The sequence below is a fragment of the Calypte anna genome, chromosome 6, assembly GCF_003957555.1.
Source record: "Calypte anna isolate BGI_N300 chromosome 6, bCalAnn1_v1.p, whole genome shotgun sequence".
Classification (NCBI taxonomy): Eukaryota; Metazoa; Chordata; class Aves; order Apodiformes; family Trochilidae; genus Calypte; species Calypte anna.
This window is the reverse complement of record NC_044252.1, coordinates 13610523-13636521: the sequence shown is the minus strand read 5'-3', so window position 1 is coordinate 13636521 and position 25999 is coordinate 13610523. Positions and strand designations below refer to the sequence as shown.

Sequence of the window (25999 nt, the reverse complement as noted above, 5' to 3'; positions counted from 1 at the left end):
ACCCATGTCTTATAGTATAAATAAAAGCAAATATGTCACTCTTTCATGGAATTTATTTCGTCTGTGGATATTAATTCCATCTCTGAAAGTAACTGTAGAGCTGTAGAAGAACTGTAGAAGAATTTAAGACTGGCTTTTCTCTTAAAAACAACTGGGATTTACAGTAGCAGAATATCATGAATATCATGACAACTTGTGTGTTTGGTACATAGTATTTTGGAGTTGTTGTTCTTTTCTTTGAGCTACTTTGTTGTATCCGGTAAAAAAATTAATCATTTATTGTATTGCATCATGCAATAATTAAGGTTATTTCTTACTGTAATCAGTAATCACATCAGTTCTTGGGAGTTTTAGATGTTATCTCAGTTTTATTGCTTATCGTACTGCAAATCAAATTTTTCATTGCTGCAGTTAAGGCAAAATGCTGCTTTTTAATCTTTTAAAAAGGGAGCACTGATTTTCTTGAGTGAGCTTGATTTAAATGTCTGGAGCTTTTAACAAAATACACCAAATATTATGGTGCTTTAGATTTTAAAAAATAAAAATACAGCAGCCTGTAAAACTGCAGATGAAAAGCATGGAAAATTTAGCTTCCAAAGTGTCTGGTTTATTTTTTTGTTCTGAGATAAGGATATTAATTTTTCTTTTATGGTCCCTGCTTTCAGCTCTCAGTTTCAGTTCTCAGACAGTGTGGGTAAATGTCCCAGCACCACTAAGGAGGGAGATCATTTGGACAAAGCAGATAATTTAGTGTTTCTTGGGACTAGGGCAGAAGAAACATTTATGCAGTACTAAAACCAGCAATCTGAAATGTTGTAAAAATCTCATCAAGCTCATAAATATAAGCACTGTGGAGCTTGATTTTCATTTTAACTGATAAAATGGTACTGGAAACACTTCCCTTATCAATTACATCTTATGTAGATAAAGCTGCTGCTTTAGGATGGGCAGCCCAGGTAAGTGAGGTGAAGTCAGACTGAGCCTCACATCAAAACAGCCTCAGTTAGGGAAAAGAGAGGGGTCCTTGCCATAGTGACTGCTTCTAAGGGGAGTGGAAGGCCTAATTGCAGGTCAGAGCCACTTCTTAGGGACATCAGCAGCCTCCCTGGGGACAGGATTCAGGATCTACAGAGAAAATTCCCTACGCTAGTTCAGATTACTGCCCCATTACTGATACTTCAGGTAGGCAGTGATGAGGTAGCAGTAAGAAGCCCAACGGCAATGGAGAGAGACTGCAGGGCCCTGGGATGGCTGGTGAAGGGATCAGGAGCACAAGTATTGCTCTCCTCTATCCCACCAGCTGCAGGGATTGATGAAGGGATAACTAGGAGGAGACAGCAGATCAACTCCTGGCTCTGAGACTGGTGTTACCAGCAGGAATTTGGGCTCTTTGATCTTAGGATGATTTACAGAACACCAGGCCTGCTGGGAACAGATGGGGAAGAAGGATCCTGGGACAAGACTTAGCAGGGGTCATTGAAAGAGCTTTAAACTGGATTTAAAGAGGAATGGGGATGAAACCAGACTTACTAGAGGGAAGCCTGAGAGCAATGTGCCAGTGTTTGTGGATAAGTGTGCTAGCGAAGTCTTAAAGTCTGTTCTCTCAGTGGAGGTGGGGGGTGGTGATCCATGCAGCAGCAAAGACATGAGGGTTAGTGATAGGTTAGCAACTATGAAAGTGTCTGAGTGTGGTCTGGTGGGGATTAGGGCTTCTTCTCCCCCCCAAAAGTGGCAGGATCATAAGCCCAGCTGAAGTGCACCAATGCGTGCAACATGGGCAACAAACAGGAAGAGCTGAAGACCATTGTACAGGAAGAAAACTGTGATAAAGTTGCCATCACAGAAATGTGGTGGGGTGATGTGCACAACTACAGTACAGCAGTTGGTGGCTGCCAGCTTTTCAGAAGGGATAGGCAAGGAATGAGTGGTGGTGGGGTGGGCCCTCTATGTTAGGGATAGATATGAATGCCTGGAAGTTAATAATGTTGATGTCAGTGTTGAGTGTTTATGGGTAAGAATCAAGAGGAAGGTGATAAAGCTGACACCATGGGGGGAGTTTGTTATAGACCATCAAACCAGAAGGAAGAGGCAAATTAAAATACCCTATAAGCATCTGGGAGAGGTCTCCTGATCACTAACCCTTGTTGTTGGGGGCTTCACCTCTCAGATGTCTGCTGGAAATACAACACAGTAGAGAGGGAACAGTCCTGGAGGATCCTGCAGTGTGTGGAAGGTAACTTCCTGACCCATCTGGTGAGGAACTCAACCAGGGGAAATGCCTTGCTGGACCTGCTGTTTGTTAATGGAGGAGGTCTCGTGGGAAATGTAAACATTGGAGACTGTCTTGAGCAGAATGATCACATAATGATAAGAGTTTTTGATTCTTAGAGAAGCAAGGAGGAGAGGCAGCAGAACTGCCACCTTGTACTTCTAGGGGGAAGATTTTGACCTGTTACAGAGCAGGGTTGAGAGTGTCTCTTGGGACACAGTACTGAAGGGCAGAGGAGCCCAGTAAGGCCCAGCATCCTGCAAGGAGGAAGTCTTAAAGGCAGAGGAGCAGGCCATCCCCATGTCACAAAAGACAAGCTGAGAGGGAAGAAGAGCAGCCTGGCTGAATAGAGGGCTTTGGCTGGAACTCAGGAACAAAAGGAAAGGTTTTGGACTTGGAAGGGGGCAGGCAACTTAGAGCTACAAAGATGTAGTGAAGCTGTGAAGGGAGAAAGTGTGAAGGGCCAAAGCCCAAGTAGAACTCCACTTGACCACTGCAATGAAAAATAAAAAGTATTTCTATAAATATATTAACAATAAAAGGAAGGCTATGGACAATCTTCATAATTTTTTGGATGAAGGGGGAAACATAATAACCAAGGATGAGTAAAAGGCTGAGGTGCTTAATGCCTCCTTTGCTGCAGTCTTTAACACTAGGAGTAGTTGTTCCTTGGGCACCCAGCCCACTGAGCTGGAGAACAGGAATGTGGAACAGAGTAAGACCTTCATAATCCACGAGGAGGTGATTAGTGACTTGCTGCATCATTTAGATGTCCATAACTCTATGGGGCAGGATGGGTCAGACCCTAGAATGCTGAAGGGATTTGGTGGATGTGCTCACTCTCTATAATCTGTCAGTGGTCCTGGCTAACCAGGGAGGTCCCAGTGGACTGGAGGTTGGCAAATGTGACACCCATCTTCAAGAAGGGCCTGAAGGAGGATCCAGGAGCTGCAAACCTGACACTCAGACCTCAGTGCCAGGGAAGGTCATGGAGCAGGTCATCTTGATTACCATCCTGTGGCACATGCAGGACAACCAGGCAATCAGGCCCAGTCAGCATAGGCCTAATGAAAAGAAGGTCCTGCTTGATGAACCTGATCTTCTCCTACAACAAGGTGACCCAGCTATTGGATGAGGGAAAGGCTGTGGTCTTCAGCCTATCTGGACTTCAGTAAAGCCTTTTATGGTGTTCCACACAACATCATCTTGGAAAATCTGGCTGCCCAAGGCTTGGACAGGCATACACTCTGCTGGACCAAACTCTGATTGTGGGGCCAGACCCAAATAGTGGTGATGAATGGAGTTCGATCCAGTTGGAGGGCAGTCTCAAGTATTGTTCCCAAGGGCTCAGTATTGGGTCCATTCCTGTTCAATATCTTTATCAATGATCTCAATGAGGCTATAGAGTGTCAGTAAGTTTGCAGAAGACACCAAATTTGGTGGGAGGGTAGATCTGCCTGAGACTAGGAAGGGCTTTTCTATGCTTTATCTAGATTATCTGTGTTTTTCTTTCTTTCCACATATTTTGTGATTGTGCTGTGAAGTCTTCAGACACATCTCTACCACCTCTTGCCTGAAAAGGTATTGAGCTCTGGTACTCAAAATTGTCTGCTGAATATTTCGCTTGAGTCTTCCCTTCCCTGTCCTCTCATCCCCATCTTAAATTCACATCACTGGTTCACACTTTGAAATCTGGAGCTTGTGTGCTGCTTTAATTGTTGGAAGCCAGCTGTAATTATAACACTATAGCTGAAAGGGGTAACACACTGCATGTGTAAGATAGATCCCAAGATTCTCTGTTGTAATTTTAACAGAACTGCATGGTGGTGCCTTCTGTTGTAAAAGCAAATAAAACCAATTTGAGATATGACTTTATTTTTGTGTTCTTTGGTTATTTCCCCACTGGGAATACTTGAATAGTATAGGAAAAATGGGGGACAAAAGGTAAAACTTGGGGTGCTTCTCCCAAGCTCTCTACTTCCAGTGTTTTTGCTGGCTTTGGGACTTCTTTTTCCATTCTGTTCCCAATATCTTTTTTTAAGGCTGACCCTATGATTGGAAAAATGGATTTGCATCATTTAGAAATAAAACCTGTATTTCACTAAAAGATGCAGCACTTAGTCTTCTCAAAGGCAGCAATTTACCCTTCACCTTCAGTTTCATGAGCTAGCAGAAACTGCTTTGCCTCCTGTAGCTGGTGTGTGACAAGTTGACATTTTTGTGGTTGCAATTTCTCCATTGCAATAACGTTTAGATTTGTAGCTGTGGTGTCTCATTTATCTCTGTACCAGGGTATGGATTGTATTTTATGAGTTTTGATGCTTTGAAACTTGCATTGTAGTTACAGTTGAATATAAATGGTTTTGCTTCAGGCTAGCTAAAAAAAAAAAAAAAAAAAAAGGTGATTTGAGAATAGTAAGGTTTTCTTAAGGAAGCTGAAAATGCCTGGGTTGGGTTTTTGTTTGGTTAGATTGTTGATTTGGTTTAATTTGCCTTTTAAAATCCATCTGCATCTTTCCCTCTTACCAAGTGGCTCTTCATTGCTGTAGTTGCTTGTAAGATCTATCTGCATCTTCCATGCCCTGGCACTTGAGCAGGAGAGGGCAAGTACTTCCTCTTAAAATATTTCCTGTTGAGAGGCTGGAGAGGAATTTGGAAAGAGCAGCTGAGTGAGTAGATGGGATGTGACAGAAAGGTGTGTCCGGTAGGTTTATGCCAATGCTTAATACTAATAATTTGCTATTTATTAGACAGGTCACGTGGCTATTTTAGAACAGTGACAGTTATTTTCTGTAGCTTTTCCTACTTCGAAAAAGATGGGAGCAACTCTCTGGCTTGAGAGTCAGTGTGAGAATCCCTGTCTGGAAATGGTTGTTGCTTTACTAAGGTGTTGTTCTTTTTTGACAGGATGTTTCGACTTCGCTTTCTTCCTGTGGCAGCCGGGCTGGCTGCTGCTGCACGGCGTTACCATGGGACAGCACAGAACCCCAGGACCAGGCACAGGCTCATGGTGGCAGCTTTCATAGGGACGACTGCAGCCACAGCAAGTGCCAGATTCCTTTGGCAGAGGTAATACTTTTTTTTCTCTCTATTTCTTGCCTGAGACCTCATACTGTCACGGTAAGTACCTGCAGATGGGCTTAAGATCTTTGGGAGACTTTGTAAACCATTATTGCCTGTCCTGCTTCTGCTGCACGGAAGGAGTGACTGTTGGTGACTCCCTGTAGAGCTTATTTGCTGCTGTGAGTAGTCAGAAAAGCAAAAAGTTTGGGGCTGAAGAGTTTTCCTTTGTAGCCATCCTCTCATGGGCTGTTTGCCCTTGGTGGGGTTTGCTACCAGCTTCCCTCTGTGTGGTGATGCAACATGGTGTGGTGATACTGCACAAAGTGTTTGAGTCCACCAAGCTGGGTGAAAACATGGGAGGGCTGCTAGGGACAGCATGCTCAGACAGGGGATGCTACTCTTTTTCTGTGTTCTGCTGGCTGCTTCATATATGAAATGGAGCTGGGAGCAAAAGGGGGACAGTCCATCTTTCAGTGATAACTTAAGTGATTTTTAAGGGCCAGAGTCCGTGAGGCTCTAAGTTTGTGTCCATAATTGTGAGGAGGAAGGAGATATTTGTGCTTGCCTGAGGTGACCCTCTCTGAACACTGAATTTGTCCAATGTTTGTAGTAAATCAAAGGCTCCCGTATCTTCCCTCAAAACATGAGACCAGCATAGCAGAAGTTGTGTAGCTCCATGGCTATAGTTAGGTCTGAAAATAAAGCCTTTGTTGAAAGCCGGTCTTACTTTCATTCCAATATTACGGTAGCTCTCTGCTTACCTGTCTTCTGTCTAGAAGGCTTTAGTTTTAATGCAGTGGGAGAAAGATGATGGTAATTGTTCTGGCTTTTCTGAGAGCTGTCAAACCTTGTATCTGCTAAAAGGAGTTGCTTAGTCCAAGGAAGAACACAGTGATCCAGTACAGCATCATCTTATGCTGCATTTTGCTAATAATCTGCACTTATATAGTGCCTCTTTATCCACAGGACCTGAAGACACTGCAGGGATGACCAGGATAACACCACTTTTCAGGCAGGGCAGTGGGCAGTTGTTTGTTTTTTTTTTTTTAACACTTAAAACATCCTCAGGATGATGGTAAGGTAGGTAGGACATCACATCCTATGTAAAGCTGTCTCAAAGACATGGAGTTTATATTCACCTTCTGCAGAAGGTTCATCCTGGCTTTTAAAAAGAGCCAAATTGTCGCTTTGCCTTTTATCAGGAGGAACATGCTTCAGCAAAGAGCTGCTAATGGTATGCAGAGTGCTAGGTCAGGGGTGATTTCAGAGACAGATTTTTGGCTCCTGGAGTACTTGGCTGTTCCTTGGAGGCCTCTGGCTGCTATGGCTAGGATTGACCTTGCTCAGTTTAGGGCACTCACAGAAACCAGATAAGAGGGGCAGTCTCTCTAGAGTAGTGTGGTCTGTGATCTCCCCAGTCCTTACCAATCTGAAGGGATTGAATTGTGCTGTGGTTTTTTTTTCTTTCCATGCTCTGTCTCCTTTGTCTTTTATAAATCTGTAGAGCACTAAATAGAATTGAACAGACTTTGAAGTATTCCTTTCTTATATGAGCTGTGAAATAGAATCACAATGTCTGTAACTGTAAAATAGAAGTATATCCAGGCTCCTGCTGCTCATTTAATTATTACTTGCCACGCAGCTTTTAAATAAGAGTAGTGGCAAAACTGGTATATTTGTAGTATAAAATGTTCCATACTGACACCTGTAAGAGTTTAAACAGGCTTTCAATTAGGCATTTTAACTTTGTGTTTAAATGAGGGATGAGGAGCTGTAAATTTACATTGTCTTTGATAATTTGTATATATATATTGGGTGAGTAGTAGAGCTTAAGAATAAGTGTAGGTGAATCCAGCACATTTATACTTACATCCTGGGCTGATCAGGTAGTTACATCCTGATTTATTACAGTGTGTAGCTGTAAGTGTAATGAATTAATTATAAAAGGTAAATATGTAAAACATGTAGCCATGGCACAGGGATTGGAGAAGCCAGGAGTTCATTGCAAATTTAATTATAGAATAATGTCCCTGTGCATCTGAGTATTTACACTTAGTAGTAACTGATTTAAGTGTTGCAGTGATGCTTAAATAGGAAGTAGTTTTGGGAGGCCCTTTGCATAACCAGTTCTGTTGGTGCAGTTCATCACAGGGATGATCTGTGAGATTTGTTTATCTCTGGTTAGTGAAGCAACCATGTTTTTCTTGGGTTATGAAATTCTTCTGTGCTCCACAGTTAGTCTCTGAGGGAAACCAGGTCCTAAGTATGGGTCTCTTCAAATTACTGTCCCTTCCATGGCAGATGACTCTAACAAGAAATGTGTGCATGCTGATCTGCTTAATCTTAATCTGTGCTGTTCTTACTGCCTTCTCTGCCCTCCAGGAGGTCCCACTGGCTGTTTTTTATGGAATATATCTCATTTAAATAATTATAAAACAGTGTTAGTGGAAGAGCAGTAATAAAAGGAAAAGAATATTTGACTTGTATTTCTTTTTGTCATCTGCATAAAGCCTTATGTTAAATGCCCCAACTCTTCTCTACTGCCATGTGGGGAGCAGCACTGAATCTCTCTTTCTTTTTCTTAAAAAAAGCTCCAAACTTTATATTTCAAAACAGATGTCTTGTATTTCTGATGGCGGTGAAACTTAATAAAAGGGATTCATGTGTTGTTGGGTTGGTGGAATCTTCACATTTGAGCTGCATCAGCATGGAGCCTGCTGCATAGCCATCAGTGTTGCAGGTGACTGCTGTTCCCATTGCCTTCACTGCCCTCCAGGAGGTCCCACTGCCTGTTTTTGATGGAATATATCTCATTTAAATAATTATAGGACAGGAGTAGCTGATGCTGCTCTTTTCTGTTGTGGTGAGGAATACTTCAGCAATGCAAATAACTGAGCTTAGAAGAGTAGTGAAGTTTACACTTTCTAAGGAATAACTTAAACTCTGACTACTTCTAGCTGGCAACAGAAGCAATTAAGTATCTGGGCATTGGTATAATAAGCTGAATTATTTAACTGAAATAAATCTTAGTGCATTCACTGGCTAATCTAAATGAGGCATTTAAATGAGAAGTAGTTAACTCACAGTTTGCAGCAAGCTTAATACTTATAAAAGAATGTAATTTGTATTCTGTATTTGTAGTTGCAAATACCCGTTTCGAGTGTTGTTAAATGCCCACAGATACATTCTTCATATCACAAACCTGCCTGGATGAATCTGTGGCATTTCAGTGCTGAAGCTTGTCACTCAATCAGCCTAGTATTGAATTAAGTAAGAGAGCAAATGGAACTTTGGGCAGCACAGAAGGACCCCTTCAAGCACTGCTCCTCCTGATGTACTGGATTTATTTGTTTATACTTTATTTCTTATCCTTTTGTAACACACCTGTGTTGCTCTGGACATTACTCAACAAGAAGATCGTTTGTGCCTAAGATGGTACTTTACTGCATCCTCTTGGCCATCTGGCTCTTCTGCCTTTTGCCACATTCTGTGCTTAAGTTGAAGCCATTAAGCTTAATTAATTAATTAATCCTTAGATACCCATCTCACAGCCCTGGCAGTATATTCTCATTCTGTTACAAGCTCTTCTTTTTTAGTCTCTGCTCCTCACCAGAGAGCTGGGCTGTTTTGGTGCTGGCTGACACTTCTGCCAATTTCATTCCATCTCTACCATTTCTTCCTCTCTTCCTCCACCCTCTTCTTCTTTTGTCAGCTCGTGTCAGGTGTCCAGTTGCTTTACTGGAAGATCTTCTGTAGGGAAGACCCTTTGTCTTCCTTGCCTTGCTGACTTTCTTTGCTTTTTGTGTTTGGCTTTGCTCCATCAGCACTTCTGGAATTAGTTTTGATGCCTAGATCAGCTGTTAGCTAACTCTGTGTGAGAATATGTTACTTTTTTTGCATCAGTCTCTTAGGGGCTTTAGAGTGGTTTGCTTAGAATAAATTTTTAATGGCAGAATTGCTGGAAATATCTTATGCCATCTGAAACCGAGACTGTGAAACTCTTTGTTCTAGTAAAACAAAAGAAGGCACATAAATATCAGTCATGAGAGGAGAAGTCTGTTTTATAGTTACAGATGTGTCAGGTACTTCTTAACTTGATGTAGGAGAAAAGGTGAAAAAAATTAGGTATTATTGACATCAGGTTATTTTTATTTTGAGAGGTCTGCTCCACTTTCATGATTCTTTGTGAGAGGTGACTGACTATCCTTGGGAGTGCTGTGCTGAAGGTTCTCTACCAAAGCTTGAAGATATATTGATCGATGCACAGTGTCTTGAAAGAGCACTTTGTCCTTTCAGGTGGCTTTTGGCTCCATGTTATTTGGCTCCAATGAGCATCTAATGCCAGAGAATGTGCTAAAGTCAAAACTTGGAGTCCATTAGGAAAACATCTGAACTGCCCTGGTGGGAAGCGAGCTCAGCAGAGCTCTGACTTGCAGAGCGTGAAGCACAAGGATTGCCCCCAAGCCTGCAAAGCCCTAGAGTTTAATCAGTGAACGTTCGTAATATGTCATTTAAATGTTGCATAGCAAATCAGAGCTGAGGTTTGTGCAGAGCAGCTTGCCCAATTATATCAGTTTGCCAGGACTTTATGGAGACTACGCTTTGAATTCTTGGTTTCCTAAGAGCGTAAGTGTCGTTTGAACCCTGGATCTTTATTACCGCTGGAAAGGGCAATTTTTAAACTTTTTTGAAAATACGTCTGCCCTCTGGTGGCCAAGTTCACATCTGCTTCTTCCTCTTTGCACCGAAAAACTAAAAATACCTGCTCACCTTGCTCACATCCTCAAGAGCACATTGCCCAGCCTCCATTACTTACCTGGAAAGCAACATCTCTCCGAGGACTCACATCATTTAGAAGCAAGGGGAATAATTTTCTGGCTCAATAGAGGAAGCGCAGAAACTGTAAATGTTGCTTTGTTTTGATTAGTTCCTGATTTGGAAGTAAAGTGCCCATGTAGTGTCATCCTTTTAGGTCCTAGTTTTGTCACAGCTGGTGCTTTCTTATGATGCTCAGTGTCCTTCATCACCCAATGGCCTAGCTGCCTTCTGGGATGTGTTTAAGGTTGGATCCCTTGGAAGAAACCAAGGGGGAAAACTAGGGATGGGCATAATGTTAATTAATGCTCTAAAACAAAAGCTAGCTTAACCTTGGCTTTTTTTCCTATTGCTTTGTACTTAGGAAGCTTCTACAGTTTCTCTCTTGCTGAGACTTGATAGTGGAACGTATGTGTTTTTTGGGGGTTTTTTGGCATCTAGACCATGTATGGGATCATATGTTATTGCTGCTTGTGGGGACAGCTGAAGAGAACAAAAGGCTTGTGAGGTTGAGGAGGCTTTGTTTAACTTGATGCAGCCCAAATGTTTTCAGTCTGCCAAAACTGCTGAGGGATTGCATGAGACACTGTCTGGGAAGGAAATAATACTGTTAAATACCCTATATTTTGTGTTAGAGCAGAACAGATTTTAATTGGCGTTAGTATAGACATAGCAGGGAACTGCTCCCTCCTCAACTTGCAGCTGAATTAATTGTGGCTTTTGTCACCAAATCATGAGACCAGGTTCTTAGAAGATGTTGTGTGAACACATCCCAGGGTGGCAAGCAAAAAGCTGTCCTGTGTTAACCTGGTTTGTGACTGACCTCCCATGACCTTTTCCCGCTGTCTGCTTTAGCTAAAGACCAGGTTTCATGGGAATTAAGAAATCTGGGGGTATCTCATTTCCCTCACAAGGGGTATATAGGGTAGCTCATATACCTGTTCCCATAAGATTAAAGATTTCACACTCCTTTGGGTGCCTGAAGCAAAAAGATGTTCCCTGCATTCAAACAACTTCATCTCGCATGTTCCAGCAGTGGGAGTTGGTAATGGGATGCTTGAAGCCCTCTTCCTTTCTTCTTCTTCATTGACCTGCTCTTTCTCTCTGCTTGAAGAGAATTTTACATAACTTCAGTCCTCTGGCAGCACCATTTGTTTTAGCTCTTCATTTGCACTCTTGTGTTCTCATGTCCTTAATCAAAATGAAGATGGATCAAGTTTCATGTTCAGATAGAGAAATGCTGCTTGTTAGGAGCCTGTAAAAAGCTCTGGTGTAGAAACATCTGCTTTGCTCTGTGCTTTTGTCTGGGCTCACCCATTTCTTAGTGGCTTGCAGGACTGAGCCTGCACAACAAAATTTCACTTGATGGTTTGTGTTATTGCTGATGGTCTGGGAAAAGGGAACATTGCTCATGAGAATTCATGTTCCTTCCCATCCAGGGGGCTGGGTGCTGCAGCTGCTCTGTCTTAAAAGTTGTTCACAGTGCTTCCTTATAGAAACAGGCTAGTTAAACTAGATGGAAAAGATTATGATTTGTATTAATGAACTTGTGTTCAGATTTAGAGAAAAAAGGATGCTCAAAAGCTGAAGAGCCTGAGCACAGCAGCCTAGGAGACTGCAGTGGTACCAAACAGGAGTTTTATTCAATGTTTATACTTGAGTTGAGATTCCTGCACTTGTACATAGAAAGTTTGCATTTGTCTTTAAGACTCCAATGATTTGGGTGTTATAATCAGCCAATGATCCAATAAAGCACAAAGTGGCTTTCCCAGGCATTAAAGACTAATGTGGACACCATTAGTCATGTAAGAAGTCTCTTGTCTTGATGGGTGTTCTTGTACTCAGTTTACTGACCAAGCAAGACTGTAATTTCCAGTCTTCACAGAATCTTTACTGATTTATGGCAGGGGAGCCTAGGACTTTGTACTCCAGCTTGTTAATAAAAGAGGTGGCATAGGGCCAGGAGCTTATCCTTATTAGGGACTGGGAGAAGCTCAACTAGTCATTGATGATCAAGTGCTTGTATTTTGAAGCATGTTACTAACGTATATTTAATCCATTGAATGTTCCATGTTGATTTTTGTGTTGCTCTGGCTTATTAATCACAATATTATTTAGTGGCAAGAGGAATAATAAAGCATAAGACCTTGCATTTATTAAGTGAACACTACTGCAATTATTAGCAACACTGATAATCTTATCAAGAAATTACATCTATTTAGCATATGATTTATTTTCCATAAGCCCTCTTGGACTGTTATGAGATTCTTCATCCTTCTTTAATTGCAAAATGTAGATTATCTAGTTTCCTCCATTCAGCATCAGTCTTTGGCTAATAGCAGGTTTGTGATAACACCTATTGCCCTGTTTTACTCTTTTTAAATATTAATAGCAATCAGTTAAGGCTAACTGAATGTCAACATCAGTTGGGCATAGAGTCTGCCAGCTCTTATTAAAAATAAACCTCAGACTTCTGCAGAAAGCTTTATAAAGACTCCAGTAAAATATAGGTATCTGTAGTGTTGCTGTATTACATAGACCTTTGCGACCAAACAGTATAAACAAGAGTAAGTGTTCACTTGGAAACATATAGTTCTGTCACTTCCAATATCACAGTAAACAAAAATCTAAATTTATTACACACTTCCCATTGGTTTTGATTACTTGGACAATAAAAAGATCATTGTCTTGGTCAATGCTGCCTCCTCTTTGCATGATTCAGTGTCCCCTACCAATTTTCTGTAGTGTCTGGCTTTCAGTTTATATCAGATATTCAACTTTATCTTCACATATTTTCTGTTTCCTTATTTCTGCAGAGGTTGCAGATAAAGCTGAGGTTTTTTTCAGTTGCCTTTTTTTAGCAGTTCTGGCATCCCTCTCACCCTTGCGTATAAGTTTTGAATACCCAATAAAATAAGCCTCAGGAGCTGGTAGTTGTCAGTCTAAGTCAGACTTACTTGTATTTGTTGTTTTGGCTCATAATTTCAAACTGATAATGCCAAGCTCCTACAAACCCTCAAGTATTGTAAATAACAGTGATAAAAGAGGAGAAAGGAAAAACTGCTCTGTGTTTGAGGGCACCTTAAAAAGCATGTGGCATCAGTGACTTTTTTTTTTCCTCCCTTATTCTTCCAACCTAAGATTTATTTTTTTTTTCTTGAACAGAAATGGTGGTGAGTGACAGCAGCAAACTTCTGTCTTCTGAGGGGCATGAGGGATGGAGAAAAAGGTTTCCAGCTGTGATCTTTCTGGGTTCATGTGGTGGTCCTCCTACCTTATGTTTACCACCATCTCTGCCAGTCTTACTGTTCTATTTATTATTTATTAAGTTTGTGTGCCCGGGAGCAGCATCTTCTGTATTACGAAATAAATATATTTATAGTTTACAAAGATATTAATGGTAATGGCAGTAGGGTGCTTCCTGCATGTATCATGGGGGTTTATGGCATTCATGAAGCAATTGTTCTCCTCTGCAGACTACCAGGGAATCATCTCTAAAGAAGTGGAATGTTATCCCACATGATCCAAGTCATCTGGTGAGACAGACCTAAAAGCATTCAGGTTTATCTTCAGAGCAGTCTCCTTCAAGGTACTCCAGGCAGAGGTCCTCACACTCAGGCCTGTCCATCTGTGCCGACATGCTGGTGTCTAAACTGGACTGCAGCAGAGGGGAGTGTGAGGGAGTGTGAGAAATCAGCACTTCTGCTGCCAAGGCAGGGCTGAGTGCCTCCACACTAGTCCTAACAGGCAGCTGTCTTGCCTATTTTTAGCCATTGGTTGGTGATGTAGAGAGCAGGAATGGAATAAATCTTCCCTGGCAGCTGGTTCCAATGTTCCCCTGTCCTTAACATTAACCACTTTCTGTGTATCTCTATGTGTGGATGGACAGGCTGCTGCTTCTTTCTCTGGTGTCTAAGTCTCTTCCCTTATGATGGTCTTAAGCACATGTCCTGCCCCTGCTGAACACTCCTGCAGCAGCTGTTTTGTATATATTACAGTTATCTTGCCTTTTTGTCTGCCTGTCTTACAGCAGTCTGACTTATTTAAGGTCAGTTTCCTGGTGTGTTCAGGACCCTTAACCATTCCTGCTGCTTTCGGATCCAGCTCTTCCTTGGAGCACACCATCAGTAGCTGAAGGTACTTTCTGTGAGGATGTTCTTGCTGATATCTGGAAGGAAGGATGTGCACATCTCATGGAATGAACTGCTGTCTCCTTATGTTCTTGGACCTATTTTAGGCTATGGCTGGTATCCAGAGCTGACTCCTCAATCTAATTGTTTCTCTAGAATCTGTCTTAATTTTGGTGCATTCATTGCAGTTCTTGCCACAGAATCACTGTGGTAATTTACATAAGTGTAAAGTACCATGAGAGATGAGGGAAAAGCCTGAAAAATTGGGCTGTGGACCTCAATGATTTCTGATCAATTTCTTGCTCAAGTTCCAGCTAATTTATTTGCTGGATATAATTGAGCTGAGGATGAGACAGAGGTCCTCACTGAAAGTACTCCCAAACCTGGAGGTTGCCTCATTTTAGGAAGAGAATTTACTTTTGTATTTCAGAAAGCCTGAAGTTTTCAGAGGCTTTTGGACCTCCCTTGAATGTCTCCAGATGTTTACAGACTGGGAGAGCATCTCTAATCAACTGGAGAACACATTTGTCAGGCAGGATGCCTCTCTCTTGCTTCTTCTTTGGTGGCAATGTCTTTGCTGACTACTGAGTGTCCAACTTCTTGTTAGACGTCCTGCATTTCTTTTTGAGACTAAATAGCATCTGATAGCTAAGTACTTTGCTGCTGCCTGCAGGATTAGAATAACTGAGCACTATTATCTCTGGCACAAAGCTTTGTTATTTCAGCACACTGTTTTGCTTCTCTCACTCAAAAAAGAAAAATACTTTAAAGTGAGTGATTGTGATTTCTCTGGTTGGACGACCTGCCACTGTGGAGGATTGTGCCAGTGCCTGGTGTGGGTCCTGGGATTCTTGGGGGGTGAATAGTTGCATGCATTTGGCTTTCTCAAAGAACAATTTGCGCCGTGAGAGTTTAGTGCTAAGACCTCGGGGGTAGTTAGGGGGTTTTCTTTGGAGATGCTGAACCTAATCTTACACTTGATTGTTGGCTTTCCCCAAGGATTAAAATAAAAGTAAGTAGGTGGGAAATGTGATCTTTGCCTCAAATTCAGTTCACTGGAGGGTTGGGAGGGGAGTGGGGGGGTGGTGAGGAACCAAAACTGAAGAGACTGGGAAAGTTTGAACCATGGTAGCTAGGAACTGGAGTGGACACACTCCATGGAGTGAGGCTGGCAGCTGGTCTTGGCACACAGTGAGGGAAGTCTTTGTATTTTTGTTTCCCTCTTGTGCAGAAGATGTAGTCAGCTATTGGAAAGTCAGTTTCATCAGAAATGGAGATGGGTAGTTGTCACTTGCTGATGGCAGTCCAGCAGGATGGTTATTTCTGGAGTATGGGTTTTTTCCAGGAGTTCTTGGACATCTGCATTGAAAGACTCCTTTGTGTGAAGCTGCAGTTGATGGAAGCCAAAAATTTCAACAGAGGATGGTTGTGCAGGATGTGAAATCTACAGAGTAGAAAGTGTATGTAGAGAGAAGATCCTTCAGTGGTTAATTCAGTGAGTAATTTGGACTGTGGTTTAGAAGTGAGGCATGGTAGGTGCTGTTTAAAACCTTGCTTGAGAAGTAGACTACAAACTCTACTTTTATTCTCATAGCTCACTTGGCTTTTATGTTGGCATGGTGATGTTACTGGAAAGCTGAGTTAATTACCTGGATAAATTAGAGGGGGGAAACCACAAACGTGTTTAAACATCTATATTGCTGTAGAAAACTGTCTTGACTGGTAAGGAGTGAGTTGTCTTTTATTTTGATACATTTAAATTAATTGAAGGGGCACTTACCCTTGTTTCTTCTTGGAAGATTGTGCTGAGATTGCCAGAGAGCCATGTATTGCTGGGGAGGGAGGCACAGATTCTACTCTGGTGTTTGTACATAACACATATGCGTTTTCCAGGGCACTGGTAAAATGAAGTATGCATAGTCTTTTGCTTAGAGCTTAGGAGGCTTCAAAAATCTTGTTTGTTTTTCTCCCAAGACAGCTTTTTTTTGACAATCTCCATAGTTCCAGGGAGTACCAAAGTACCAGCCTTCAGCTGAAGCTTGCTGGCCAAGGAGTGGCACCTAACTGGGTGCCAGCCCTGTACCCTGTGATTAATCCAAAATAAATTGTCTGAAAGGGAAAAGAAAGGTGGCTTTGCTTAAGTTGCAGGCAGGCTGGGATGTTTGTCTGAGCTGTTTAAGTCCTTTAGAGGGAGAAGTAATTTTGTCAAACTCTCTGCTTTGTTGCTTGTGACATGTTTAGCATATCCATAGAGATTATAATTTCACTGATGTTAATGTGGTCTGAACTCTGTCTGGTGATAAACTGCTTAACTACGAAAGCACAGGAAAGCCATATAATGATTTGGCTGATGGATTTATCCTGCTTTTTATTTAACCACCCTATTGGCATTTGGTGAGGTCCTCATGGCTTAGATTGAGCGATTTTGAGTATTTAGTCTTGGTCTATAAACAGGGTCACTGAGGATGTTTGTATCTGAGCAGCAAGGGAAAGAGAGTCTTTTGTTCTGCCAGAGTTGTATTTCCAGCTTGATAAACAGCTCCTGTTTTTGTTGTCACAGATCCTGTAGTGCTGGCGTTTAGGAGAGTCATTGGTAGAAAAGGGAAATAAAACAGCCTGTCACCTGCTGGAGATAGAAAATATGTCAGTTGAGCTGAAACAGAGGCTATTCCTAACCCTGCAGTGCTGATGGCAAAACACATTTCCATTTCTTATATAAATCTTGGGGAAGGGGAGCAGGAGTGGAATTTAGCACCAGAAGAGGTATGGCACGTCCTTCCCAATCTAGCGGTTTTTTTTGGGACAGGGTGTGCTAATTCACTGAGTGATTTGCTCTGGTGTTCTTGAACAGGGAAGACTTACTGTGTTCATGGGTTTGGGATGAAGGTGTAGAAATTAAATTACAGTAGGGAAAAGCACACAATGTTCCAGGGAGACTGATCACTTTGCTTCCTCCGCGCTGAACTGTAACTTGTGTTTCAATCAGGGAGAGCCTTGCAGGGCCACCTTTGTAGCCTTAGCACCCCTCAACAATTTCCTAAATTGGTGTTTTATTTTCCTTTGTACAGGGCCTATGCAGAGGACTCTTCCTCTGTAAAGCACAATCCAAGGACAGAGCCGAGGGAGAAGACAAAGCACGAGGAGGAGGAGGAGAGCAGCAGCACTGGGGGCAGAAGGGCTGTTGCATCGGGGGATGAGGAGGCTCAGCCAGAAGGGAAGAAGAAGAAGCAGCGCTCTGGGTTCAGGGACCGTAAGGTACAAACAGGGGCATGTGCCACATGCAGCTCTTGCACTGCATGGAAAAAAGGGGGAAAGCTTGCAGAACATGTGATTCAGATTGTGTGTTACAGCACATGTATAGGGTCTGGCTTTTGCTCTGTACTCATCTTTATTTTCTAAGGCACCTTACTGTTTTGCGACCTTGCTTTCTTGGCATGCTACCAGGAGTTTCTTCAGGCTGAAACTTGCTTATTTGGAAAGCACAGTACATTGATCCCCTGTAACTGAAACATCTTTTCCCATCTCATCTCCAGTTGGATGTCTGAGAAGTGGCTTGCTCATAAATCATGACTGCTTCTGCCTTTGGCTGTTAGGATGGTGCATGAGAAGTAGGGAATTAGGGCAAAAACTTTAAAACCATGTAAGGGCATCCAGCACATGTGTCTGTGAAGCCATCCTTTGCCTGTGAACAAAGAAAGAGCATGAGTGTGGAAGGGGAGGGTCATAGGAACTTCAATTTTTCCTGTATTTATTCTTTGTAAATATCTCTCTTGATGCTTATTTAGTTTTCATATCAGACACGTTCTCGAGAGAAGGAAAGCTTGGCTAATAAACTGCATTGTCAGCTTGTGACCCACCTTCACTGCTGGGCAATCCTCAGAGTTTTTGGCTCCTCAGAACTGTGACAACTGGCTTGGTACTGTCTGTAACCACTGTTAGTACAAGATGTATGATTTGGTCTGATGGAGAGTCCTGTAACTGAGTGTTGGCAGGCAGCAGTATTTTATTTTTTAAACCTGTCTCAGTGTTGGTTTTATTGCATTGTGTTTGATTTAATATCTTTGCAGTGCTGAAGAGAAGAATGGGAGTATATGCTTGTCACAATTCCTTTCTGTATGATTTGCTTCTGGTAATTATTTTTAAGTCTGTATCCTGGAGGCTGCGTATAATTAGCTGTTTAACTGTAGGTGGCTGTATATAGTGGCTGAACAGCTCTTCATTAAAAATTAAGAGTGCATTTGTTTGAAATTGCTGAATCATATTTCTTGGTTATAGTAGATTACACAATTTGAAATTTCAAGTGCCTTGTAGTACTGGGGCTCCAGACTCCCTGTTTTGACATTCTAGTGGCAGCTCAATAAAGTTATGTTGTATTCAGAATTGTCCAGGAATATGGGTTCTTGGCTTCTGCTGATTTTCTTGGCAACAAGTATGTTGTTGGGTACTCTGACAGTTTCAGCAAAACTTTGACTCTTGCCAGAACTACTCAAGAATGGTGGGTTATTTTATTCAGTGTCAGCAGATGGAGGCAGGTTGCAAAGAAACAATCCACCTTCATTTATCCACACTGATTTTTAAAAAAGAACATGAGCAGTTACAGAAAATGTAATGATTCGTTTTAGTCATACTTGGCTGGCATGTAAGGGAAGCCAGAGAGTGCTTTTTAGTAGGTGAGGACTTTTATTCCAGTTGTTGGGAGACGTGCCTACACTGAGTAGCTCTTTTTCTTTCCCATACTAGGTAGGGAGGAATGTGACCACGTTTTTCAAATAAGATGCAAGCCAAGAATGGAGGATGCCCAGGAGGTCTGGGAGCAATGTGCAGCCTGGATTGCTTCTCATTCCACAACCTTCCTTCCTTCTACTGTGCTTGACTCAGGAGCAGCAATTTCATCAGGGAGAGCACTGTTTAAAACAGACCTCACAATTTTTTTTCCTAAACAAGCACTTTTCTCTCTGTCCTGAAGGTGAAGTGTACCCTCTGTGACCTGAATACCAATGTTGCTTCTGCTCCATTTAATGCAGAATGTTACAAGTATTCTCCCAGGTGACAGGTTCCTGTTTATGTTGGAGCAGCTCTGTTGTGGCCTTGGTGTTTGATCAGCAGTTGCCCTGGTGAGTCAGCTCGGGAGGTCTGAGTGTTTCCAGCTCAGATGACAGAGGAAGGTGTGCCCTGGCTCCTGACTCACAATCAGGGCTTCACCCAGGGTGTGTTGCTCTCCTCATCAGCTGTGTAACACCTAGGGAATTCCTGCCTCCTCTATATGATTTTTAAAAAGCAAACAACAAAACCCACAGTAAAATTCCTTTCCAGCTCTTCCCATAATTAATGGAAAATTGTGTGGGGTTTTCCTTAATTGAAAGTGTTTAACACTTGTTCATTATTTCAATGTTGCTTTTAATGAAGTTGATGATTAGTGGTGAAATAATAAATTAGGCATGACATTGCTGTTTTGGGTAGTGATTTGTAAGAGGAAGTTGAAATACAAATCACTTGGCATCTGCTGGGGCAGGGATTGTTTGGCTTGCTCCAGGGCATGTGTTGCCTTAAAGCCTATGCAATGTGGAGGTCCTGACTCTATCAAGAAGAAAAGGGAAGGATTGTTTGAGTGCTTTTGGAGTTTGAAGGGTAACGAGTGGTAATATGTGGTGTGGGTGTTCATTAATTTGCTGAAAGAGTTTGCAGACAGCACTAGGAGTTCTGTATCAAGGTTGGCTTGCAGTGTTTGCTGGGCCTGCAGGTGTGCTGCCTTAGTAGTGCTAGTTGTGCTGAAATTTTATTTTAGTGTGCATTACAGTAGGAAATGCAAAGACAATTAATCCTAATTAATTTACTGTGCTAAGATACGTGTGGTGGGGCTGAACCCATCCTGCTGCATGGTCAGAGAAGCCCCAGTGATGATTTGGAAGTGAATCAAGATGCAGATTTAAAGCTATACGTTCCTGTCTGCACAGGATTTAAATTTTTTTCCTTTTAACCCAAGGTTTAGCATAGGCACTGTCTCAACAGAAGCTTGATTTTTCTAGAACAGGGATTACTCAATCTTTCCCCTCCAGTACCTAACTCTAGTAATATACACCAAAAAGAAAATCTTCCCTTTTGACCACATAGTATCTTTCTGGAAGTCCTTGTCTACATGAGGCTGCAGTTTTGGGTGCAGGATGCTTGTTTTTGGCTTTTGTCCAGTGCCTCAGGAACTGGTGCATACCAGGGGAAGGCAGCCGTCTGCACGCATGCTTTGCCAGGAAAGTATTTTGGAGTATTTCATAGTTTGGAGGTTGTGGGAGGACAGACTTGTCTGTTAGGATTTGAAGTCCAGGTTGTTTCAAAGTAGCTTAATAAAGGCTCACCAGTGGTGGGGTGTGCATCCAAAGGCACTTGTGCTTTTTTTTCTCTCTGTATTTGTACAGTGAGATGAGGGTGTCCATGTTATTGCCCACTTTGTGTTTAGCTCCCAGTCTCAAGCTATTCTTTTTTGTGGGGTCTTGGCTGTTCCCTCTTAGTCTGGCTTCATGTCCAAACCCATCCTGAAGTTCAGAAGCAGGTGGGTTGTAGCAGATTAGTTTTTGCCAGTTGATTAGGTCATGTTAGCAAAAATTAGGTAATTGTGAGTTCAGCTGCAGGCAAAAGGGAAGAATTGTTGCTTTCTTTCTCAGAGGGAAGTTTGAGGATGAAGTGTGATTTCAGTTATGGTGAAAACAGCCTGTGAAATACAAAGCAAGCATTTTAGCCTCTACTTTTTGATCTATACTGTGAGTTATTTAAGAGTGTTGTTTCTCATGATATTTCAGGAATGTATTTGTCCAGGAAATAGTGGGGTTTGTGTATGTCATGGCTAAATGCTGGAACTCAGAGTGTTGCAAACAATTAACACTTAACTGTAGTTTCCCACAAAGCTTTGAGGAGCTGTGCCTAATCATGTTTCTTTCTGAATTTGAACTAAAATGGTTTAACAGGTAACACCCATTCCTTATAGTGCAGCAGGCTTAGAGGGGCTGTGTTGAGCTTTTCAGGGAGGTGTCTCAGCTCTCTTCATCCAGATGTGGCAAACTGTCAGAAGATGATGGTCATTAAAAATCCTTAGTTTACTATTTTTTAGTTTACTATTTTGCCGTTGGATAATGCTCTGAGATCTAATACAAACCCTGCACTTTTAAGTCCTGTCTTGGCAAGGATGTTCAGCTTCATTTGTTGGAGGAGAAGCCCCAAATAACTTTACTATTTCTCATGACACCACAGACTGCATGGGGACAAAACTCTGGGTCTGCAGATCTGTGCAGGGTTGTTGTACTGCACACTAAGACACAAGATCTCTTTTTAGTTGTGGTCAGGCTTTTGTGAGACCTATCATGTCTCTTTGGGAGCTGTACGTGGGTTTTGAACAATAGAGCAACCATCCCTGCTCTAGACCTGCATCCTCTCGAGTGTCTGACAGTCATCCAAGGAAGCTTTTCATTTTGCAGTGTGCATGGATGGAAGATGGGATGGCAAATCATTCAGGGAAGGGCTACATAGTAAATTAATGAGTCACTTCTGTGTCTAGTGATTATTCTGTTGGACTTGACTGTCTGGCATGGGTCTGATGGGGTGCTGGAAAGTGCTGTGCCCTAATTCAAAGCAAAATGTAAACTGCTTAATACCAACAAAGCAGAGTCCTTGAGGATCACCCTCAGCTTGGGATAAAAAAGTTGTCAATGAAATTGCTGGACTGATAAGGAGGAGTCTTGGTAAAGATGACGTATGAGGAGCAGCTCTACTCTAAAAATGAGAAGGAAAGTTCTGACAGCAACAGAACTGTCAGTAGTGTCTTGGTAAGATCTTAAAACAGATCCAGGGGAAAGATTTATTGCAGATGTGAAGTCAAATGGGTTGGAACATGGTTTTGCTGGCAAAAATGCCACAACTGGTATCACTAGTGCAGCAGGTGAGTTGTTGAGCAAAAGAGGTGCAGCTTACCTAGCTGGGTTGAAGAAAGCATTTGGTGCTTTGCAATAAATTATTCCACGGGCTTGAAAAAGCACGGGCTTGGGTAAAGTTGAGAGTCTGGCAGACAAGTGAGTTAGCTAGAAAGCAGGCTGTGTTGAAAGGGTGTCATGAATGGAAGGAGCAGGTGTTAGTTGTATTGCTTGGGGGTAGAAGTACTTAACTATGGTTTTAACCCACTGATAAAGTTGGGTGGGGTGTTACTCATAATGAGATCAGGTTGTGCTACAGGAAGGAGTGAGGTACAGGCCTGCAATCACAAGTCAAAAGCTCTGGGAGGAGCTGGGAAAGTGTGTGTGGTCCTTCACTGTGCCTTCGCTGGCAGATGGTGACTTGTAACTTTGAAATAAAACAACTGCTTTTGATACAGTGCCCTTATCCTTGGACTACCTTGTGGACTGATGCAATAAAAATGGGATGAAGTTTGATTCTAGGTTCAAAGACTAGTAAAAAAGAGTAGTGACAAAATTTTTCACCTATGCAGGCGGTTACAGGGAGGAGGGAGATGGGTGTATTAGTTGATGCAAGGACATTTCTGTCTTCCTGATTTGCTTGGTTGTAAAAAAATCAGTGGTGATGTGAGGAAGAATAGGGAGAATGCTTTAGATAGTGTTAAGGCCGTATCAGTGGGACCTTCTGTCACGAGTTGCTTGTCCCCTGGTCTCATTTGCCAGAGAGCTGAGCTGGACCAAAAATAGAGAGAGGCTCTGCTTTGCCCAGCTACTTCACCCAAGCCTGGACTGGGAGATTAAAAGTCTTTGGCATGTTTTATCCTAGACATATAAAAAGTTAGAGAGGGTGTTTTCTTTTTTATAATCAGGATGGAGAGGTTGTTTACATTGAAGGACAAGGCTGAAACAGGACCAAAGCTGTAAATGATCTACAGATGCCATGTCATTACCCTTCAACTTGCTTGATCTCTTCTAGCAGATTGTTGATTGTTGGTTCATTTGGATTTGTCTTTTTTTTGTGTGGTTTTTTTGTTGTTGTTGTTTGTGGATTATTTTTTTTTTTTTTACTCTTTTGTGGCCCTTGGCCAGAAGTACTGAAGGTTTCAAGTACATCATTGGCTGTTAAGGATTGTTTGGTTTATAATGCAAGAAAAAAAAGCTGAGCTAACAAGGAAAGTTTTCTGCTCTAATTCATAATGAAATGTAAGTCTTAGTGTCTTTCCCCTGCCTTTTGTGGCCTTATGTTGTGATTTTTTTGTTTATAAAAGTTTCCTGGTCACTTTGTCTAATTTTAGCAGTGTATTGGGGAAAACAATTGTAGGTACAAAATAGTTGCTACTGGCAGAGTTAGCAAGTGGCAGGTTGCTGAGAGAAGAGGACTGAGTCAGGTTCTGCAGAATTTTGCCAGTGTGATAAAAAAGGAAAAATGTGGTTGGGTGACTGAGCAACCAGCTGTGGTTCCAATAGTTTTTTTCCAGACTTGACTTGAAAGTAAAGGTCTATCCCAGCTCTCCGAGGCTTTTATTTTACTTCATTTATTAATCATAAATCAGATCCTTCAACACTGTGGTTAAAATGTGCTTTAGATTCACAGATTTGATACTAGTGCTTTTCTATGTTCACCTCCAAAAGCACCTTCAGGGATTTTGTTAATTTGTTTTTCTCTGCCTTCACAAAGAGTCAAAGCTTATGCTAAAAGTCTTTATTGTCGATTTGTTCTTCTGGGACATGAGGAGTTGATATTTCCAATTTTCCTGGCTGCTCAAAGGCTGAAGACAGGAAGGATTTTGACCCTTTCAGTGTTATTTCTTTCGAAGCTTCTTTTGCATTGCTGCACACAACTTTGTTGTCATGTGGCAAAACCTTCAGAGGACTAAAGTGCTAATGTAGGTGTTGGGGCAGGAACCATGCAACTCTAATTCTAGTTAAATTTCATTTCCAGGTGATGGAATATGAGAACAGGATCAGAGCTTACTCCACGCCAGACAAAATCTTCAGATACTTTGCCACCTTGAAAGTCATAAACGAGCACGGTGAATCAGAGGTTTTTATGACACCACAAGATTTTGTGAGATCAATAACACCTAATGAAAAGCAACCAGAAAGTAAGTGATGTGTGTGTAGTTACTGGAGAAACTATTACAGCAAAGGGGAATAAACTCTCCAGTTTCTGCTTGCCTGATCTTTAAATTCTCTTTCAAACAGTTATGTTGTCAAGTATCCTTCTTATTTAGTTGAAAGGTGTGGCACAAAAGAGGTGCTGCCAAATAACAGTGGCCTTTCAGGTTCACAAATGTTGGTCACAGTAGGCTGCTTGAGAGCTTTGAACCTGGGATTGGTAGGGCTAGGAAGTGCCTCCTGAAGCTGCACATTCCATCTCCATGCTCCAAATCCAGGATTAGCCCTTCATGTTCCCTGAAGTGCTGCTGCAACATTGTCAGTCTTGTTGGTATAAGCCTTTGAAGACCAGATGAGATGACTTGCATACAGACTGGGTAAAGATTACCTTCAACTGAAACATTTTTAGAACTGTTCACAAACTTTCAAAATGAAGTTGTTATGGCAAGGAAAATCTTGGCAATAAAAAGTTCCGTGCAGCCCCATGTGCCTTGCTGAGCTGTAATGCTGCTGGCCAGGTGGGGTTCATCACTGCTGGCTTCAAAATCTTTGTGGATTGACTGACTGTACCTGTAGGGGTTAGGCATACAGCAGGTATGGGTGAGCAGACACTTTTTTCCTAGTCTAAAAAGCTGTGTCCTTGAGTGTTTGGTAAAAGGCTGTTTTTTGTGGGGTATCAGGAGGATTTTGCCTATCTTCTATTTTGGAGGAAATTCATGGTTTGGATGAGATGGGGAAATCAGATTTCTTAGTCTCCCACAGTGTATCTCAAAGAATGAAACAGGCTTTTGTAAAATTAAAAGTCTTCTCTGCAGGCATTAATGAAGAACCTCAGCCCCCAAATGTTAACTTTTGGAGGATGGGGTTTATAAACAAACTGTGAAACTGTTTTGACATTTTACACAACAGTTGCTAAATAAATACCAGCTACACTTGTGTTTCCAAAACAACAATATCCAATGTGTGGAAGGAGGGAAGAAAAATAATCCTGGCATTAGTGTTAAAAACATGCTGGGCATTTGATATTTAAATTTTGATCAAGCCCTGGCAATGGCTGTCCTTTTCATATGACTTCCATGGTTTGGTAGTCTGAAAAGCAGCAGTGTATTGCTGAGTGCATCTTCCCATGCAAGTAAATTTTTTTGTCAGCCATCTTAAAAGCAGAAAGCATCCTATGTTTGATTTCAAGGCATCTGATTCTCTTTTACTCCTTCCATGCAGTCTGTGTGCTTGGTGTTTTTTAAGGTGTGCACAGAAAAAAGGTGGAACAGTGCTCAGAAAACACCTGCTTTGGAAACAAGAGAGGGTGACTATTGGGAAATAATTCATCAGTCTTAGCCACTAACTTTCCACTGCAACTATCATTATTCTGGCTCTGTGAGTTGTTTAAATGGTCCAATGAAATCTGTCACAGTTTTGAAGTGCCTGCAGATCCTGCCAGTTGGTGACACAAAGTAGCCTATAATGTAAGAAAATTGCCTTAGTGATACTTAAAGATGCTCTTGGAAAGTGGAATGAGATGGAAAGTGAGTTTGGCCACCCATCAGCAGGCAAAGCAGGATCATGGGCATGTTATAGCTTGCTGGTTTAAACATCTGTTTTGAGGACAGATACCATCATGAATTTGCTTCTGAGGAAGCTGCTGCTAGGATGGTTGTTCCTTACCAGCA

The 25999-nt window shown here is 41.9% G+C and overlaps 1 protein-coding gene across 3 annotated transcripts in view; it reads left to right on the top strand.

The window, feature by feature from the left end:
* MICU1 (mitochondrial calcium uptake 1) overlaps positions 1–25999 on the top strand; it is a 104620-nt gene that overhangs the window by 8664 nt on the left and 69957 nt on the right. For all 3 annotated transcript variants that reach the window (XM_030453615.1, XM_030453617.1, XM_030453616.1), the window contains exons 3-5: positions 5177–5338; positions 17346–17532; positions 24154–24316. In XM_030453615.1, the coding sequence (XP_030309475.1) occupies positions 5178–5338; positions 17346–17532; positions 24154–24316 (511 nt within the window). In that variant the 5' untranslated portion in view covers position 5177. The remainder of the gene's footprint in view (positions 1–5176; positions 5339–17345; positions 17533–24153; positions 24317–25999) is intronic.